The sequence below is a fragment of the Ricinus communis genome, chromosome 8, assembly GCF_019578655.1.
Source record: "Ricinus communis isolate WT05 ecotype wild-type chromosome 8, ASM1957865v1, whole genome shotgun sequence".
Taxonomy (NCBI): Eukaryota; Viridiplantae; Streptophyta; class Magnoliopsida; order Malpighiales; family Euphorbiaceae; genus Ricinus; species Ricinus communis.
In genome coordinates this window covers 21,842,281-21,863,760 of record NC_063263.1, presented here as the reverse complement: position 1 = coordinate 21,863,760, position 21,480 = coordinate 21,842,281, and the positions used below count along the sequence as shown (strand labels likewise).

The 21,480-nt window shown below is 33.5% G+C and overlaps 2 protein-coding genes and 1 pseudogene across 2 annotated transcripts; all 3 read left to right on the top strand.

The window, feature by feature from the left end:
- The first annotated feature begins 1,671 nt into the window (after positions 1-1,671).
- On the top strand, positions 1,672-7,261 carry LOC112535278 (protein ACCELERATED CELL DEATH 6). The gene is made up of 3 exons (XM_048378403.1): positions 1,672-2,458; positions 5,328-5,869; positions 6,216-7,261. Exons 1-3 carry the CDS (start codon positions 1,672-1,674, stop codon positions 6,891-6,893), a joined length of 2,007 nt encoding a protein of 668 aa, XP_048234360.1. The 3' UTR covers positions 6,894-7,261.
- A 9,017-nt stretch (positions 7,262-16,278) lies between these two features.
- On the top strand, positions 16,279-18,282 carry LOC8268692 (geranylgeranyl diphosphate reductase, chloroplastic). The gene has a single exon (XM_002521593.4). The coding sequence runs from the start codon at positions 16,479-16,481 to the stop codon at positions 17,832-17,834; it is 1,356 nt and encodes a 451-aa protein (XP_002521639.1). The 5' UTR covers positions 16,279-16,478; the 3' UTR covers positions 17,835-18,282.
- Positions 18,283-19,113: 831 nt separating this feature from the next.
- LOC8268693 lies at positions 19,114-20,665 on the top strand (annotated as a pseudogene).
- The last annotated feature ends 815 nt before the right edge of the window (positions 20,666-21,480 follow it).

The following is a 21,480-nucleotide window of genomic DNA, read 5'->3' as shown; positions in this document are numbered from 1 at the left end:
CTAAGTCAGAATAAACATAATTTTCATAATTAAGTACATTATTCAACCAAATCGCAAGGAAATTAAACACAATAAATATAACTATTTGTGATCTATCAAGGATTCTTGAGAAATAGATATAGGCAAGAGTTGGCTGAACCACTGTAAATTCTTGATACTGTGACTTGTGCTTGACTTTGCTTTTTGGTTCAAATTTGTGTTTGGGTTTTGCTTTCAACCAATTCATCCTCCCCTCTTCGTTGCCTCTAGAATTACAGTTCTATTTCAATAATTCAAATTAAATTATATACTAATTTGATAATGTTGCTTTAAATATAAGTTATTTTTAAAATATTTAAATTTTTTAGAATTAAAATGTGCTAAAAATTAAAGTATTAATTTTATTAAATACTAAAATCAACATATTCTAAAACTAACTATTATTTCACTAACATTAATAATTTCACTCTAACATAATAAAAATTTAATTTTTGAAAAATGTCATATTTATAAAAATTTAAAGACTAAGTTGTAATTTTCTTTTTCAATTTAGTCCTTTAACTGTATTGACTTTCGATTTAGAGGGTTAGTAGTTAGTTTTATAAAAATATAAAGAGGATTTAATATAATAAAATCGACATAGGAAATAACTCATATATTAAAGTAAAACTCAAGGGTAAATAGTAATTACCCCCTAATTAAAACTCAACCTCTGTTACCTTGATGTATTCATTAGTATGGGTCCAATTCCATTCACTGTCTAATGCTACATCAATATCCATTCCATAATCTCCTTGCTCCTCAATCTCTTCAGGACCACTCGAGGCATCAACCACATCTTGCTCATGAACTACCTCATTTGTACCAGCAAATTCATGAGTATCAGCTTCTTTCAAGACTCCCCCATCCACATGCAAGTACAATATTCTATTCCTATTAGCTATATAATGTAGCACTTCCATGATACCAACATCATCTTTAGTCTCTTTCAACCCCTGAGTCATATTCATATCAGGAATTTTAAAAAATAATTTCTCAGAACTTCTATATTTTATATCTTCTACTTTTCCACATAAATTAAAATAGTTACATTTATCTGGATCAAATTTAAATTTATTCTTGATTTTCTCATTTAAATAATCAGTTTTGTCACCAAATGCAAATAATTTCAATCATGTGAAAGTAAATAGAAAACAATTCTAATCTATTATTCAATCAGGATGATAGAGAGGTTGAGTCTAATTAATCACAAATTTTACTTGACATGCAAGTTTCAATTCACCAGAAACGACACCGGTAATTCAAATTGTAAAAATAATAGAAGTCTATATTTAAATTGTCAAAATCTTATGATAAATCTGCAAATATGCTAAAGGATATATTTTAATTTACAATTAGGCCTAAAATAAAATAATATTTGTTTGATTCGCTCAAATCCGAAATTAAAAGTCAATTTGGACATAAATTAGAAGAATCTCGTTTTAATATGAAGCTAGCCTCTCGAACATCAAAAGTTTTTGTTTCACATGCATACCTTATTTTATTTATTAACTTTACTTTGTCCATAATTCAAATTTGAAAGCCTTGGATCTGCATGCGTCACATGGTTTGTACCTAACACACACACACACACACACACATATAAATATATATATATCGAGAGAGAGAGAGATTTCTTTGTTAGCAGCCAAGATGGATCTGGAAATTCGAGTAGCAGCAGATTATGAAGGAAGCTGCTGGGAGCAAAGAAGCAAGCGACTCCAATTATTAATGGAAGCGGAAGGACTACAACAGCAACAACCTGACATTTCTCATGATCATGATGATATCTTCATAGATCTTCAAGCACTGCAAGAAGCTATGCGCAAAGCCGACGCTGACTGCTTCCTTGATACATTAGCAAGAATTTCAGCTGAAAAAAGATCATCTCTATCAACTATCTTTGGTCAAGTAGGTCCATCAGGTAATTCGTTGCTTCATGTGGCAATAAGTTCAGGAAACGAGGAGATTGCTCAACTCATTGCTTTTCATTTTCCTCTACTCATTTTCAAGAAAGATGTCAAAGGCGATACTGCTCTTCATTTTGCTGCTAAAAGTGGATTGCTTGATACAGTTCGGATCCTTGTATGTTGTGGAAAAGATTTTTCTGGTACAGATGTAGTTTCTTTAGGTGCAGAAAGTACAAGTAGTACTGAGGGTGATAGGTTATTAAGGGCAAAAAATGTGCATGGATACACGGCTTTACATGAGGTTGTGATGAATAAACGCTATGATGTAGTTCAATTTTTAATTTCTGCAGACCCAGAAGTTTGGTACTATGAGAACAAGGAAGGCTGGTCTCCATTATATATGGCTGTCAAAATATATGATATGCAAATTTTTCAGTTACTGCTCCAAGCTCCAATTGGCCATGGTCATTCGGTTAAAAGACTAGAAGGAAATCCACCAGCTCATATTGCTTTTATGGAAGGCAAAACAGGTATCTATTGAAACAATCTCTTGTTTTAGTTATTTCTTCAACTATAGATTATCATTCTCCTTCTCATTGGTATTTGATACGAGATCACCTAAACCCTAGAAGTAGAATTGTTCGTGGACTTAAGTATGCGGCCTGCTTAAGTTTATCTAAACATTTTTAGGCATGTATATAGAATTTTATAGAGGTGCAAACGAGTTCAGCCGAGCCAATCTTTTTAATGTTCAGACTCGATTCGCAAAAATTTAACTGAGCTCGAACTTAATAATATTTTATATTTTAGAGCTCGAGCTCGGCTCATTATAATTTTCATATGCTCGAGCTCGGCTTGTAATTAGCTCGGTACTATATATAAACGAGCTAAACTCGAGCTCGGCTCGTTATTAGCTCGGTACATATATAAAAATGTGGAGCTCGAACTTGACTCGATTTCAAGCTCGTTAAGCAAGCTCGATTTTATCAAATCTGTAGCTGTTAATTTTGCAATTAAAAATAAATTATACACAAAAGTAAAATATATATTTAAATTCAGAAATTAAAATAATTAAATCAAATTCTTGATAAAAATAAAGAGTTCAACAAACTCCATAAATACAACAAATAAAATTAGAATACAATAACATGTCACAATACAAGTGATATAATGCAGCCTGTGATGATCTGAAACTTCTGAAAGCACTAAAGATAATACAATATTATTTTTGTAAAAAGCGTTAAAGAACAAAAAGCGCTAAAGATAATGATCATTTACAATAGTTTTTACTCTATTCATAAGCTTCATATTAAGTATTTTGCAAAAATATTTAGTCATGCCTTGTTAATTTATAAATGTATAGACTATAATTTTTTAAATATCTTTAAGCATTTAAATAATATATGCTTGTTCATTCAACACTAAGACTACGTAATTTTATAGTAAGACAACGTAGTTTAGGTTGATTTAAGTTACCTATACCATACACCAAAACTACATTGCTTTTATATATAATTTTTATTTTATTATTTTATTTCAATTAATTTAGGATAAAAAATAAATTGGTAAGACATTAATAATAATTAAATGTACATAATCAAATGTCAACTTAATTAATAATGTTATTAAAGTAACACTTAATTGAATAACACTAAAATTATTCAATTAGAGAATTTTACAATTAAAACCTAATTTGTTGGTATATATTGTTATATTAATATAATAAAGGTTGAATTTTTATAGTTTATTTATTTATTTATTTTCTTAATTAGAATATATTGTCTTTTTATTTATTTATTTATTTATTGAGCTCCTTAACGAGCCAGCTCGCGAGCTCAAAGGAAAGAGCACTACTAAGCTCGAGCTCGACTCGTTTATCCTGACGAACGAACTCGAATGAGCTTTTATCGAGCCGAGCTCCGAGTAGCTCGCGAGCGGCTCGGCTCATTTTCAGCTCTAGAATTTTACTTAACCTGAAAAGACTTTAAGTAAAATTTTATAGGTGATTGTGTTTTCAAATTTTTTCTTTTTACGGTTAAAGAAAAAAATTAACAGTTCTTTTTTCAAAAAACTTTCTTTTTATGTTTTTATTCAAAAAGAAAATTTATAAATTTATTTTTTTAAAATTTTATCAAAAATAATTACTAAAAATATATCTATAAGATACCTGAAAGATAAATTTTAAAAATTTATATTATTGTGACTTTAATTTTTATTTTTTATTCTTTTCAATATTTCATTAGAAAAATATACTAAAAATATACCTAAAAAATACATAAAGAAAAAAATACTAAAAGTATACCTATAAAATATTGAAATGATATAATTTTAATTTTGTTATTGTAAATTTAATTTTTATTTTATATTATTTTATTTTTATAATTTCGTTAAAAAAAATAAATACTAAAAACATACCTGAAAGATACTGTAAGTTTTTTTTATTTTAATTTGTATTATTATTTATTTACCATTTAGAATTTTATTCGAAAAAAATACTAAAAGTATATGTAAAAGATACCAATAGGATATAATTTTACTCTTTAGCGTGTATTATTATGAATTTACTTTTTATAATTTTTATTTTATATATTTTATATTTTCGTAAATTGAATGATATTACATATTTTTTTATAGCAACTAGTGTATTTTTTATGACATGAAGATGCATATTTCAAAAAAATACCATAACATATAAAAATATACCAAATAAAGTTTAAAATACATAAAGATGTAATTAAAATAAAATTTTATAATATATTTAACAGTAACAAAAATATACTGAAAAGATATCAATAAAATATCAAAAGGATACTATAATGCAATTCCAAAGAAAAAACCATATAAATAAATTTTATTGAAGAAAAACATGAAAAAGAATTCTTGAAAAAATAAATCTTTAAAAAAACTCACGTAAAAATAAAATTCTACACAGCATTTTTCTGTAATTATATAAAAATATCAAATTTATATGTTTAAAAACAGACTAGACTTAGTCAAGAAAATAGATCGGACTAGCTCGGCTAAAAAAATTCAAACCCGACCAATACCGGCTTCAACCCATATTAGTTCAAAGTTTTAAACAGCTCTACCTAAAGGTCAATGTATTTAATTCCTCACTTGTTAGTAAAGAATATTACAACTCACCTCTTTTGAAGAATTATTAATAACCTTCATTAGATAATGAAGTACAATCTCATTCTTGAAAATGCTAAATATGATGGTTTGAATTGAGATTGGTCTTAAGAAGTTGTGTCGTTTCCTGTTTGCGAGACTTGATGGCAATTCCCCAGAGTAAGAAAAAGTTTATCATCCATTTTATTGCAGCATCCTTAAGAAATAGTTAAAGAAGCTTTGAAAGAAAATTCAATACAAACTATGTTATGTGATAATTCTATCCCATTTCTGATATGTTAGAAGAGATGGGAAAAATGAATCCTGAGATTTTGCACTTGGAAGATGGAAAAGGAAGAACGGTACTTCATTGGGCAGCATATGCAGGCCATAATATTGACACAGTTTGCTTCCTTTTAAGTCAGTGTAGGCACAGCATGTTCAAAATGGACAACAAAGGATCACTTCCCATTCACATTGCAAGCAAAAGAGGTCACATTGTAGTAATCAAGGAGTTCCTGAAGCACTGGCCATATCCGACAGAATTGCTCAACAAAAAAGGTCAGAATTTTCTTGACACTGCTGCTAAAAGTGGAAAAGTTAATGTGGTGAGGTACATACTCGAAACTCCTGTGCTGGAGAACCTTTTGAATGAGAAAGATGTAAATGGAAATACTCCATTACATTTGGCAGCTATGAATTCTCATCCCGCAGTTGTGCTTACTCTGACATGGGATAAGAGAATAAACTTGAACCTTCTCAACAATGATATGTTATCGGCTTTAGATGTCTCTCCATGGATATCCAGCGGAGCACCAAGATCGCAATACGTATGAACTATATCTATTACTACTCCTCTAAGGCATGCTTCTTTCTTTCCAAAAAAAGAATTGCATTAAGTTTTATTTTGGTCACAAAATTTTTATTTCTTTCATTTTTAATCATTCAACTTTAACTTTAGTTAAAATGTAGTCAATTTAACAATGAATCTCTCTTAAATATTCTTTTCCTGTTGGCTACTAATTCTTATGTTTGAATCTTCCTAAAATTTCCAACACTTGCAACAATTCCAAAATTAAACTTATTTCATTTAATACTAGACTTTTTAGCTCTAAAAATAAAAATTTAGAATGGTTATTATGCAAAAATCAGATCTTCAATTTACCATGTATGCAGAATATAACACTTTGTGCATTGTGGTCTGCTGGTGTTTGTCCAAGTTTGGATCTAATGATTCACAAGCAAAAGGGACAAAATTTCAAGCGGCAAAACCCACGCAAATTTGATTATCTGAAAGAAAGGGTTGGAATCCTCATACTGCTGGAAACACTTGTGGTCACTGTCACCTTTGCTGCTGCTTTCACGATGCCTGGTGGATATAACAGCTCAGACAGCCCAGACAAAGGAATGGCAACCATGTTAAGTAAGCCTATGTTTCAATTATTTGTGATATGCAACACAGCAGCTTTCTATTGCTCCATCGTAAGCATTTTCTGCGCATTCTGGACAACTCTTCGAGATGTTTATTTAGTAAGATTTTTCTATTTCTGGTCAGTATCGCTTTTTGTATTAGCTCTTGTGATGATGTCTTTAGCATTCATGGCTGCCGCACATTTAGCAGTAAGCAAACTTGCTTGGCTTGCCTACTACATTGTAGTGGTTGAAGTTCTATCTTCTTTTGGCCTGCTGCTAATGTTCACAGTATTTGTATTTCCACTTGCATATAGGCAGCGTTTTCTGCGATATATCTCCTATTACCTCTGTCAGGTAATCATTCCGCTATTAGGAAACTATGCCATACTTCCTGTCGAGAAGACACAAGAATCTGACAGTACAGAGGAAAAGGAAGCATAACGAACCAAGTTGTTGTGATGTCGGTTCTCTTTCTGCAGAGATAGCTTGTCAGCCTTCAGGTTATGTCTGGTAGGATATCCGCATTCCTTCACAAGAAGTGAACTCCTTTTCTGGGCTGATGCGGAATGATCCTGCCAGACCCTGTCTGGCATGATCATCCTATTACGCTCCACGATTTGGTTGATTTTATGCTGTAATAAGTTATGTATGCTTGCTTGATCAAATTGTTTTGTTTTCATTTTGTTCTTGTTGTGAGGTGTGAATTTTGACAAGGAGTCATGCTTGGCTTCTCATATTGAATGTAAAATCCTTTCTTACTATCAATACCACTTTCTGCTACATCCTACAGATTGGGAAGTTACTATTAACTATTATTAAAAATTATTTCTTATAACTCAAGTTCAAAGCACAAATATTGAGTAAAGAAATTTTGATTCATTATTCACTTTTATTGAGTTACTCAAGTATAAAAACTTATATAGATTTTCCTTTACAAGACTCTTTTTACAATACAAACCATGAAGAAAATAAATATTCTTAAAAGATAGGACCATATTTGGTAAGAGATAAATACAAGTTATATATATTGTTTAGGAAATAAAAATCAAATTAAATCTTCTATACTCCCCCTCAAGTTGGTGTATAGGGGGATTCTACATGCCTAATTTGTCTAATGTTACGTGAACAATTTTACTTGATACTATTTTGGTAAGGATATGGCAAGCTGATCTTCAGATCGGACATGAAGTACTTCAATTACCTTGGCTTCTAATTGTTCCTTAATAAAGTGTCTATCTATCTCCACATGTTTTGTCCAATCATATTGAACTGGATTATGAGCTATACCACATGCAATTTTGTTATCATAATATAGTTTTATAAGACTAATATGTGGAGCTCGGAGTTTATGTAGCAAATTCTTGATTTAAAGTAACTCACAAACACTTTTAGCTCTCCCTTTATACTCGGCTTTTGTACTAGATCGAGCTACAACATTTTGCTTCTTACTTCTCTATGTAACAAGATTTCCTCCAGCAAAAGTTAAGTAACTTGTTGTTGATTACCTATCATCAATAGAACCAGTCCACTCTGCATCAGTATAAGCCTTAATAATAAAGTTGTGCTTTTGGTGAACATAATGCCTTTTCTTGGAGAGGATTTCAAGTACTGCAAGATACGAAGAATAGCTTTCATATGATCTTCACTTGGAGAGCGTATATTTTGACTCACTATACTCAAAGAGTATGCTAAATATGGTCTAGTATGTGCAAGATACATTAATCGACCTACAATCCTCTGGTAGCTTTATTCATAGGGACTTGATCGGGAAATATGTCAAGCTTAGTATGTTCACTAGCAAGAGTATCAACTAGTTTATGTGCTAGCCTATCGACTTCCTTAAGTAAGTCCAAGGTATACTTTCATTGAGACAAGAATATACCTTGCTTAGATCATAATACGTTAATCCCTAAGAAATACTTGAGAACATGAAGGTCTTTCATTTTAAACTCTTTAGAAAGATAGTTTTTTTAAGGCTATCATTTCGTCAACATCATCTCATGTTGCAATCATATCATCCATATATATGATAAATACAGTTGTTTTCCCTTCCTTGTGTTTTATAAAGAGAGTATAACTGAAACCGCTCTATTTATAGCCAAGGGCCTTCATTGAACTTGTAAGCTTTCCAAATCAAACTCTCGGAGATTGTTTCAATCCATATAGGGACTTCTTCAGCTTGCAAACTTGTTTACTTCTTTCAACCTGAAGTCTACATCCTGGAGGTAGTTTTATGTACACTTTCTCTTGGAGATCGCATGAAGAAAAGCATTCTTTCCATCAAATTGAGGTAGAAACTAATTCAAATTTATAGCCGAGGACATAAGAATTCTGATAGTATTTATCTTGGCCACATGAGAAAAAATCTCTACATAACCTATCCTATACGTTTGATTATATCCTTTTTCAACCAACCGAAATTTGTATCTCTCTACACTTCCATTTGCCTTGTATTTAATGGTATAGATCCACCTACATCTAATAGGTTTTTTTCCATTTGGTAAATCTACAACATCCCAGGTTTCATTCTTTCGAAGAGATTTCATTTCTTTGTTCATTGCTTATTTTCACCTTGTGTCTTTTATGGCTTATTGCACACTGTTAGATACTTATACAGAAGATAATTAATTTACAAATGACTCACATGTCATTGATAATCTATAATAAGATACATAATTATTTATTAGATATTTAAGTCTAGAGATCATTATGGATTCATAACTGGATGTAGGCTTTCCTCGGGTAGTTCTACTAGGAAGTATTCTAAGAGAGGATTCATGAGTTACCTGAGGTTCAACTCGGGATGCATTATTAAGTAAAGGTGACACTGATTATGGTGCTCCAAGCTCAGCTCTATAACCTTGACCCCGAATATCAAGCTCATAATGCTTGATTGGTTCAATATCAGGAGAATAATGCTTGATTTATTCTTATTTGGGTTATTCAACTAGGTCTAGAGTTTTTGTTGGAAGCTCTAGGTTAGGAGTTTCTATTGGAAGGTCGAGTTGTGTTTCAGTTGGAACGTCAGTTTGTATTTATGTTGGAAGGTCAGTTTGTGTTTATGTTTGTTTGGGATTAGGAAAATGTCTAAGGCTGGATTGTGTAAGGTCGGCCTATAAGTTAATGTTTCTCACCCCTTAACTTGCAGTGGGTATAGCAGGAAAATACATTTGATGACCGTAGAATTGGAAATCCATACTAATATACATTCATTGAGTTGAAGGGTGATGCACTTATATCCTTTCTAGTAAAGACCATAACCAACAAAGATATATTGAATAACACGAGGTTGGAGTTTGTGGCGTGTATGGTGAGGTAAGTGAACAAAAGGAGTGCAACCAAGGACTTTAAGAGGTAAATTTGGTAAGATGGTGATGTAAGGCTTTTATTTAATGTATCAAGTGGGGTATGAAAGTCTACGGTTTTTTCTTTTTGGAACCTCATTTTGTTAGGGAGAATAAGGGTATGTGATTTGATGGACTACACCATGTAGTTGGAGGACCTTTGTGAGTTAATGATTAATGAACTCACCTCTATTATCTATTTGAAGTACTTGAACTGAAGTTTTATGCTAAGCATGCACCATCGAATAAAATTTCTTGAATAATGAGCAAACATCTTGCTTACTTTTCATCAAGCATTTCCATGTTATACGACTATAATCATCAATAAAGGAAACAAACCATCGAGCTCCATTTCAGGTCAGCACTTTTGCAGGTCCCCAAACATCAAAGTATATAATCATAAATGGTGCTGAACTTTTATTTAAACTTGTTGGAAAAGGGACTTAATGGCTTTTTACCAATTCACAAGTTTCACATTTGAAATTTCAAGTAGATGTTTTTAAAAACAACTTATGAAACAAATACTTTAAATATCCAAATGATGCGTGTCCAAGGTATTTATGCCATAACCAGATCTTATTTTCTATACCTCGGAATATCGAACTACTATTCCCCGAACTTGACTCAGTCAAGGCACTTAAGCTAGATGGTACAAGGTCAATATAATAGAGCTTCCCTTTTCTAGTACTATAGGCAAGCGTCCTCTTTGTCTTAATGTCCTTAAAAATACAATAATCAAGCCAAAAAATTACTACACAATTGAAAGAGGTGGTTGTTGAGATACAGACATTAAATTGAAATTTAAAGAAGGAACAATTAGAACATATTCTAAATTTAGGTTATTAAGAGAAAACGATTCCTTACCAATAACACTAGCTTTTGTACCATTGACTGTAGACACAATAGATTATTTGAATGGTTTTAGGTTAGTAGATGTATTAAAAGACATATGATTAGTTGATCCAGAATCAATAATCCATGTATATGACCTAACAGTAGCAAAATTTACAAAAAGATTTACCTAGTGGTTCTAAAGATATGTGTAAAGCAGCAACATCTGGCGAGGAAGGTTTTCTCAGTTACAACTGTTGATACTGATGCAGTTTTAGACTTTCATTTCAGGGCTTTAAAAGGATCCCGCCATTCAAGATATATGATCAAGTCATAACATTTGCTTTGAGTATGTCCTATTACATCATAATGTATATATTGTTTTATTGAATTGGTCAGTATATTACCAATACCAAGGCTTTGATTTGTATTTTACCTAACAAATGAGTTATTTATTTTGGTGACCAATGCAGTTGACTCTGAGAAAGTCTGTTTGCCAGTCAAGCTTTCTTTTTCGATTTGCTTCTCGACGAACATATGCATATATTTGTTCAAGGTCCAAACTCGGATCCATATGAAAAATTTCTCCTTTCACTTATTCAAACTCACCATCAAGTCCGTTCAAGAAGATGTTTTTTCTTAGCTTTTCCATAGCTATTTATACATAATGATGTCATCATGGTCTTTCATTCCTACTTTATCCCAATGATCAAGTTCTTAGAATATTTGAATCAATTCGCTATAATAAGTCAGAAGAGATCTGTCAGATTACCAACTTAGGAATGCTTGTTGATTAAGAGCAAAAATTTGTATTTCGTCTGATCCATCATAATATGCTTTTGTAAGAGCATTCCAGATTTCATGAGTTGTTCGGATATGAAGATATTTTTACATGATTTATGGTGTCATTGATATGAGTAACTAGCTTTTAACTTCTAGTTTTTAGCTTACCACTTGGAATAAAAGGGTTCAATTGATTCGGATTGAGGAGAATCCCCAATAATATAATCCAATTTCTCATGTCCAATAATTTGCATCTCCATGATTTGAGATCAAGTGTCATAATTGGTCTCGGTAAGGATTGTTCAAGCTTTAAAGCCAACATTTTCAGAGGAAACATAAATAATTTGTGATGGTGGTACAATGGTTGATTTAGTGGGAGTTTCAGATGAAGGAAAAGACATGCTTTTCTAATGGAAGATTTATGTAATTTGCTCTAATACCATGAAGAAATTTTTATTCAATATTCACTCTTATTGAATTACTCAAGTACAAAGAATTATATAGACTCTGCTTTACAAGACTCCTTTTACAATACAAACTAGGAAAAATTAAAAATTCATTAAGATAATATGGTAAGAGATAAATATAAGAGATATATACTTTTTACGAGAAAATATCAAATTAAATCTTCTAGATTGAGGAATTTGTTCATGGTCAATGTATCATTTCCTATTAGCTCTTGTGATAATTTTTTTAGCATTCATGGTTGTCGTACACTTAACAGTGAGTAAAACTTAATTGGCTTGCCAACTCATTTCTTCGTTTTGTCTGCTGTCAATCTTCACGAATATTTGTATTAACAGTTGGTAGCAAGAATTTCAAACCTATATATCTCTTACTAGCTTTGTTAAGTCCTTATTCTAGCTATACTTCCTAATAGTGTGAGACAGAGAAGAAAGAAAACATGACCAAATGCAACAAAAATAGTAAATGATGAGCAGCACTAGTGTCTACTTAAAAGAGAAAACAGTAAGAAGGCTTGCATCAATGAAGAAAAAGAGGAGCAAACAAAAGATGCTATCAGAAAAGGCGAAACAAGAACGAACAAAATGATACTTGTGATTACTAAATGATCAATAATTATATAGTATTTGGTTTAATTTGTGAAATTAAGATCCATTCATTTTAGTTTGCAACCATAGCCTATACCTTATGAATTGTGAACTTGGTCAGGTACAACACACTCTAGTCACTTGGCATATTCAAGAAGAAACCACAAGAATTCCAATTATTGGTGATCCTTCTGCAGAGATGGCTTGCAATCAGCTTCGAAGTGTCTTTAGCAACTACGATACTATAAGGCTTTTCAACCTAATCGTGAAAATGCTAACTAGTTATAGAGACTAGCATAGAGATGGAAGTTGTCACCCGGATAACCATGACACTTTTACTAATGAGTGACGTTTCTCGATTCCATAAGGAAGCTTATGTCACAAATCTAGAGATGGATCTGAAAGTCGACTTCTTATTTGTGTATATTTACATATAATTTTAATGCTTAATGGGCTATTTCCTACAAATGTAACATAATATTTCTACATATCAAGACATATAATATGAGAGGTTCACCTAAGTCTAGTCCTTTTTATTAAAGCCCAGCATAATACTCAAAGTTATTAACCTAATTTACAAGCTATTCATGTACAATGCTCATCTATTCTATCCCAATTACAAGTTATGCTTTAATTACCAAGCTTATTAAGCCTAATTAACTACTTTTTTTTTATGGAGAGGTCCAATTCAGTGACTCTAAATCTACCAGTGCCATTGAATTTATTCATCTCAGGCATCCTGAACTTTGTAGATAGCTTATCCTCACTAGTCAACACCAACTCCTCAAAATCATAGATCGGGTCTAACCCTTTGATTTTCAGCATGCCTTGCATCTTGTCAATTCTAGCACTTAAGCCACTTACAGCTTCATTAGTAGCAAGAGTTGTTTCCCTGTTGGCTTGGTCCGGCACATATTTGTCAAAATTTTGGAAATTCTAGGGCACTCCTCCTCTAGCAAAGTCTTCGACATTAGCATTGGCAGCAGCAATAGTAGTGACAGCGGTTGCGGCAACAGTCTCAATTACAACCGCAACTAGGTCAAAAGCAGTAGAAGGATTAGCCGGTGCAATTGGAACAGTAGGTGGAGTTTGGTTCACAACCATCCTGGCCAAAAGCTGTTGGAGTTCCTCCCGAATCACACCCCTCAAATTGTCGATAACAGCATTCTTGAGGATTTCAATATCTTGCTCATTAGCTCTTTCGTCAGCCATTTCAGATGTAGTTTCAATCTCACTTGTGGAAGCTTGATGTCTTGGCTTTTTAAGGAGCTCTAACATGGTCTGAATTCTAGGTGAGATTGGTATTCTCCCTAGCATTTCATTATCTTATCTCCTCCAACCCACAAGAGTATCTATATCGCTATAAATAAAAAGGTTAGTATGATGTGGGTAATGTATAAGATGCATGATGCACGTGCTATGCACAAGGACATAAAATAAAAGGGGTTAACATACACATTAATATACAAAGCATCCTTCCAACCTTATAGCTCCCGTACACGGTTTATGGTGAGTCTTTTTTCCTAGAATTTTAGGTTTCGGCTCTCTACCAAAAAAGGGTACTAGGCTCAGTGTGCATGCCACAAACTTTCAAAAGCATATTTAAAATAAACAAGGCAATGTTTCTCAGTATAAGTATAAAGCCTGCATATCTTGGGCCTGGGGTCTGATTCCAGATGTCTTTGGGCCAAGCCTTTCCAATACTTGGGCTTAAATACTTAAAAGTAGGAACATCTCAAATAAGGTTCCTAGGAAAGTTTACTACTGCCATTACTGTGAGTTGAGTCTTAGATAAGGATATAAGGCTCAAAAGTATTCTTCATTGGCTCATCTCCTAATTCAAGGGTCCATGCGACGAAGAAAATTCATTCATTACTTCTGAGTAATGGTTAGCCAATGTCACAATTCGAAGGTTCAAATAGAACCATTAACCGACGCCATCGGAGCTATAGAGCTAATGTGCACAATGTGTGAAAGTGTATTGATGCAAGAACCACCTATTAAATAATAAAATTACAGATAGACATACACTAGAATCAACTTCTCTTATCCTTCAATGGAAGGAGTTTCAACTAACTTCTTATTTGAATCCTCATTCTTTAACCATCTAAACCCACGTGAATAGAATTAAAATTATTAAATTAATTATTTAATTAAATTTTTTAATCAATAACTAACCATTGGCCAAACCTACTTTTTAGGTTGAACTTTATTAATTTTGGATCTCAATTATTTATTTATGGAGCTAAAAAAATATAATATAAACAAATGCTTCCGTATATATATATATATATATATATATAGTTTGGTTCATGAGCCAAAATTTATATATACGCAATATATATAAGTTTTAGCTCAACTTAAACTTGATCTTTTTCATTTTTAATTTGTCAAACCTCCCTCTCAAAAACTCATCAATCTACTCAACACCATCATCTCCTCCATTAGTGGCAGCACAAGGTTCAATAGCCACAACATCAGCAGTAGCATCTAGCAATAGCTTTTCCTCGCCTTCTTCCTGCCACCAACAACAGCTCGTAGCAGCATACCTCTCGCGAACAGCTCCTTACAGTAATACTGTTTTCTCTTTTAATCTGTACTTTATTTGAATATAGTTTCTAATACAGAGAAAACAATTACTATATTAGTAAAAAATTCTAGTTCAAAAAGATATCTTTTATTTTGTCTCTCAAGAAAGTATCTTTTCAATTGAGAAATAAAATATTAACACTTAATTATTAATTTATAATTATTTTTTATTTCATACTAACCAACTCTTTTTTAAATAATTTTTTCAATTATTTATTATTTTTATATTACAATATTAATATTTTTTCTATTTTATATTCATATTGTAATAAGTATAATAAAATTTCCAATATCTATATAAAGATAAATCTGATTTAGTTAGTTTTTTCTTATAATTAACTATTAAATATTTCTTTAATCCAAATGAAGTAGTTAAAAGTGGCATATATAAAATATGAAATGGATGAAGCATTTGATTAAATAAAAATGTTTCTTAATTAAATATGGCCTTTACCAGAAAAAAAAAAAAAGTGAAAGGAGCTAAAATTTTCTATTTTAAATTAGATAAATAAATAGCAAATCATAATACACAATGGTCAGCTGGGCAATTTGTTTTATCTGTTGTTTTCCAGCTGAAAGCATCTCAGACATAGACATTGTTAACAGTGAAGATCTCACAACACACCAATAAAAAAATAGTGATGCTTTAACTTTTGAAAAAATTTAAAGTAAAATATTGATACTTTAACTTTTGAAAAATGTTTTAAAAGTAATTTTTTTTTTTTATAAATCTAACTTATTATATTATTTATAAATAAAATTAATCATATAATAAAATATGGTTTTGTTTATTAACAATAATATATTGTTTTTATTTTAATTATTCCTAGATAATTAATTATATGTCAAAATTAATACTATTAGGGTACTTCTTTTGTTCTGAAAGAATAGTTTACTTTTTCCATTGAATTAATTAATATAAACTATTTTAATTAATTAAAATTATTTCAAATATTTTACTTTTATAAAAATTAATTTTCACTAAAATCTTAATAGAAATAATATATTAGTTAATAAATATATATTAGAACTATTTACTAAGTTAATAATTAAAAGAATAAACTATATTTTTAGATGGATTAAAACAGAAAACTCCATTTTTAAAATAAAACATCAATATTATAAAATATATACGATCAACAATATTTATTTTTAATTGTTAGTAACTAATTGATAATTTTTAATTATTATATATATTATTACGATTTATCTAGTTATTGTGGTGAATGCATCATCCATCCGTCACAGGCAGACAACAATTGCCCAATAAATTCAACACTCAAAATTTTTAAATCCGTGAACAACCAAACACACTCGCTTAGCAGAAACCCCAAAGCCATCATCTCAGTCTCAGTTTCGAATTAATCTCCATCATTGTCTTCTGCACCTTTTCCCTTCTCTCTCTGCTGCACTTCCGAAACCTAACCATGCCCATTCCGCAGATCCATCATCATCTCTACTCAACCTTCCTCTGTCCTCTCTATACTCCCACCTCCAAATCCACCTTCTTTAAACCTCAAACTCTCTCAATCACGTCCGCCATCTCAGGACGTAAGCTACGCGCTGCTGTCATCGGAGGCGGTCCAGCTGGTTCCTCCGCCGCAGAAGCACTTGCTGCTGGAGGAATCGAAACATTCCTCTTCGAACGCAGCACCTCCACGGCCAAACCTTGCGGCGGAGCCATTCCTCTCTGCATGTTAGACGAATTCAACATCCCTCTCAACCTCATCGACCGCCATGTCACCCGTATGAAGATCGTTTCTCCTTCCAATCTCACAGTTGATTTTGGTTCCAAAACTTTGAAGCCTCATGAATCTATCCCCATGCTCCGCCGTGAAGTTCTCGATTCCTTTCTGCGATCACGCGTACAATCCAAAGGCGCTACTTTGATCCAGGGTTTAGTGATGCATATAGATATACCCTCTCTTCCAAAAGAGCCTTATATCATACATCATATAATTAACAACAACATCAAAGGCGAGCTAGCGGTCGATGTAGTCATCGGCGCTGACGGAGCTAACAGCCGTGTAGCCAAGTCAATAAACGCTGGAAACTACAGTTGCGCCATTGCTTTCCAAGAAAGAATCAGATTACCTGATGACAAAATGGAGTACTACAAAGACCTAGCCGAGATGTATGTGGGCGATGACGTCTCACCCGATTTTTACGCGTGGGTGTTTCCGAAATGCGACCACGTAGCAGTGGGTACTGGCACTGTATGTTCAAAGCAAAACATTAAGGTTTTCCAAAGAGGCATACGAGAAAGGGTAAGAGACAAAATCAAGGGTGGTAAAGTGATTAAAGTAGAGGCCCACCCAATACCGGAGCACCCGCGTCCGACCCGGGTAAGAGGACGGGTGGCGCTGGTGGGGGATGCAGCTGGGTATGTGACCAAGTGCTCCGGAGAAGGGATATATTTTGCGGCAAAGTCCGGGAGGATGTGCGGGGAGGGTATAGTGAAGGCGTCTGAAGGAGGAGAGAAGATGGTGAGTGAGGAAGACTTGAAGAGGGAGTATTTGAGAGAATGGGATAACAAGTATGTGAATACATTTAGGTTTTTGGATTTGTTGCAAAGAGTGTTTTATGGGAGTAATGTGGGTAGAGAGGCATTGGTTGAGCTATGTGGAGATGAGTATGTGCAAAGAATGACATTTGATAGTTATTTGTATAAGAAGTTGGCCGGTGGAGATAGATGGGAGGATGTGAAGATGGTTTTGAATACTTTTGGGAGTCTGGTTAGGTGCAGGATTGTGGGCAGGGAGATGGAGGGTTTGAAGGTTTAGTTAGTAGGATTTGTTTTTTTTTTTTCTTTTTCTTTTTTGGGTTCTATTGGTCATTGCACATCACTTTGTGATTATGCATGATAATTGGTATTCAGCTGGACTGGTTCGAATTGGAATACCAAGTGAGCTCGAGTGATTCGAATTTGAAATTTTGCCACGAATCTAGTACCAATTGAGCTACATCCCATCAATCGGTGTATGCTTAATTGGATTTTACCAGTGTAGCCTAGTTTGTTATGCTGGAATGAGCTCTTTGATCATCGTTGGTGTTAGATTGAAAATGAAGAAAAGCGGACAGTACCTCAAAACGGGTGGTTTGAGGGGCTGACTCTGTAGTTTATGGATTGATGTTTTTCTGAAAATTGCAAAGGATGACCAAGTTCGTAGCTCATTGATTTTCAATTGCTGCTTTAGAAATTTGAATTCCAGTTCAAGCTTCTCAGTATCATTCTTCTCTTAATTCTTTATCCAGAAAATTTTATTTTTCAATCTTGCCAGTGTTATTGGAGTTTCCTGAGAATTGTTACAAATTGAGATTTTAAAATATAAGTTGAATGAGAGTGATGCTTGACTAGACCTGGTACCCGCCCGGTCCGGCCCGATTTTAGTTTAATTAGAAAAAAAAAATGTCATACCTAGCATTTGAACTTGTGACCTTCAACTTATAATTAAGTGTTACATATCACTTAGCTATTTATTATTTTTGTTTATAATTTTATTGTTATTAATAATATATTTAAATAAAACTAAACTCAAGCCCGACCCGAACCCGTCCAGACCCGACCCGTATTTACAGGTTTAACAATTGTTCGGGCCGGGCCGAGTTTTTTAAAAAAAATTCGGACCCGGGCTTGGACTGAGAGATATTAAAAAATTCTCGAGCTTAGACGGGTTCGGACTTGTTCAAAATAAAGTCAAGCCCGGTCAGGCCAAGCCCGACTCATGAACAGGTCTATGCTTGACCAATGTAAGATGAGTTATTGCATGCGTTTCATCGAGAAGCAGCTCCACTAGCCCACCTAAAATTAAATTAAATTAAAATGTTACTTTATTATTTGGCTCTCTTGCATAAGCGCCTGAGAAAATTCTTGCCTATTATATTTTATGCATTATATTATTGTCTATTTTATGGAAATTATGGATGAGTAATTGAAATATTATTAGAAATCAATTAGGAAGGAAGAACTCCCATTGCTTCCATTTAATTAAGCTGTATTTATTCTGAGGGTAACGGGTAAAGTTTTTTAAAAATCATCATGTTTACATTTGAAGAATATAAATATTTTTTTATTAAAAAAATGGAACAAAAGCTTACCAATTTTCTTTTTATAGCATTATCTCACGGTAGCGATCACCTCCGTCTTGGGAAATCAAGTTTCCCCTCGTTACAGGCAGAGAAGCTAATTAGAGAACTGAATTTGCTACCGGAGAAAGACGTTAACGTTATCGACCGCAGAGATGATGTCGTTTATGATAGTGTTGACGGAGGGGGAAGAATTGTAGAGAAGCGAATTAAGTTTCTGAATGTTGAAGGTGATTATGGAGCAGTTTCTGTTGAGGATTTAGGGCATCATGCTGGTTATTATAAAATCGCTAACTCTCACTTCGCCAGAATGTTTTATTTATTTTTCGAATCAAGAAACAAGAAGAAGGAAGATCCAATGGTGATATGGTTGACAGGTGGCCCAGGCAATAGTAGTGAATTGGCAATGTTTTATGAGAATGGCCTTTTTGCTATTGCTGACAATATGTCTCTTGTTTGGAATCCCTATGGTTGGGACAAGGCATCAAATCTTCTGTATGTTGATCAACCTATCGGGACTGGGTTCAGCTATAGTTTTGATAGACATCGTTCGTCACAATGAGGAGGGAGTTAGTAATGACCTATATGATTTCTTACAGGCCTTCTTTTTGGAGCATCCTGAACTTGTGAAGAATGACTTTTACATAACTGGAGAATCATATGCTGGCCACTATATTCCTGCTTTTGCTGCTCGAGTTCACAGTGGAAACAAAGCTAAAGAAGGCATTCATATAAACCTCAAGGGGTTTGCCATTGGCAATGGGCTTACTGATCCTGCAATCCAGTACAAAGCTTACACAGATTATGCATTGGATATGGGTTTAATTACAAAAACTGATTATGCTCGTATTGGCAAGGTGATTCCAGTGTGTGAAATGGCAATAAAACTATGTGGTACTGATGGCACGCTCTCCTGCATGGCCTCATATTTTGTTTGCAACACTATATTCTCTAGCATCATGGCAAGTGCTGGTGATATTAATCACTATGATATCAGAAAGAAATGCAAGGGGAGCCTCTGCTATGACTTCTCAAACATGGAGAAATTTCTGAATCAGAAATCAGTTAGGGATGCGCTTGGTGTTGGAGATATAGACTCCGTGTCCTGGCAAGCGGTGTATCAGGCTATGCTGATGGACTGGATGCGGAATCTTGAAGCAGGCATTCCTGCTCTCCTCGAGGATGGAATCCAGTTGCTTGTCTATGCAGGAGAATATGATCTTATCTGCAACTGGCTCGGAAATTCAAGATGGGTTCATGCTATGGAATGGTAAGGTCAGAAAGCCTTCGGGGCATCTCCTGAAGTTCCTTTCACTATTGACAACTCAGAAGCTAGAGTATTAAGAAGTTATGGGCCTCTTGCTTTCCTCAAGGTCCACGATGCAGGGCACATGGTTCCCATGGACCAGCCTAAGGCTGCATTAGAGATGCTGAAGAGGTGGACTCAAGGCAAACTGTCCGCGGCCCCGACGCAATCTAGAAAATTGGTTGCTGAGATGTAGTCAGCTATCATTTAGCTGTAAGAGCTTCCAGCAAAGAAAAAAGTCACAAGAAGAAAATCAAACACCATTTCTAAAAATACTCTCAGAATAGAAACAAAGAGTTCAAAGGAAAAAAGGCCATATACAAAGAGATTCAAACACTTCCGAAAAAAGAAAAATCAAGGCAACAAATCAAACGGATGCTACATCTGCCGAAAGAAGGGACATTATGCTAAAGATTGCCCTCAAAATTCGGAAAAAGCAGCAAGAATGATCCAGCAAGTTAGCATGTCCATGTCTCTACCATATTCATTTGAAGAAGATATAGTCTTTTTTATCAGAACAAGACGATCTCACTCCAGAAAGTCTTTTTGGAATAGAAGAAGAACATTCAGACTCTACTGATTCCTCAGAAGAGTCCTCCTCAGATTATGATGCTGATGAAATTCCAATCCTGATGATCAGTCTTTCTGCAAAAGAAGAAAAGGACATACTAGCAAATGTGATGCAGTATCCTTTCTCTCCATCTCTAGTTTTCCAGTTGTCTCAACGTGCTACTAAGGTTCCTCTAGTACCTTATGTTCCTATACAAGTCTTACCTTCAAGGTATTCAAAACCTATCTCAATCATAGTTTTCTTTGACACTGGAGCTCAAAGAAGCATGATGAATCCTGAAGTTCTCCCATCTGAACACTGAAAATCTCATATTCAGTTTTTCAGAGCGGCAAATGGCCAGACTTTCAAGACTACCTTGATCACAAAACAAAAAATCGGGATATAGTTCTTTCCTGATTGTGTGGTATGAATGCACATCATTGGTTCATATCTCCCAAATAAAGACCTTTTAATAGGTTTTGATGTT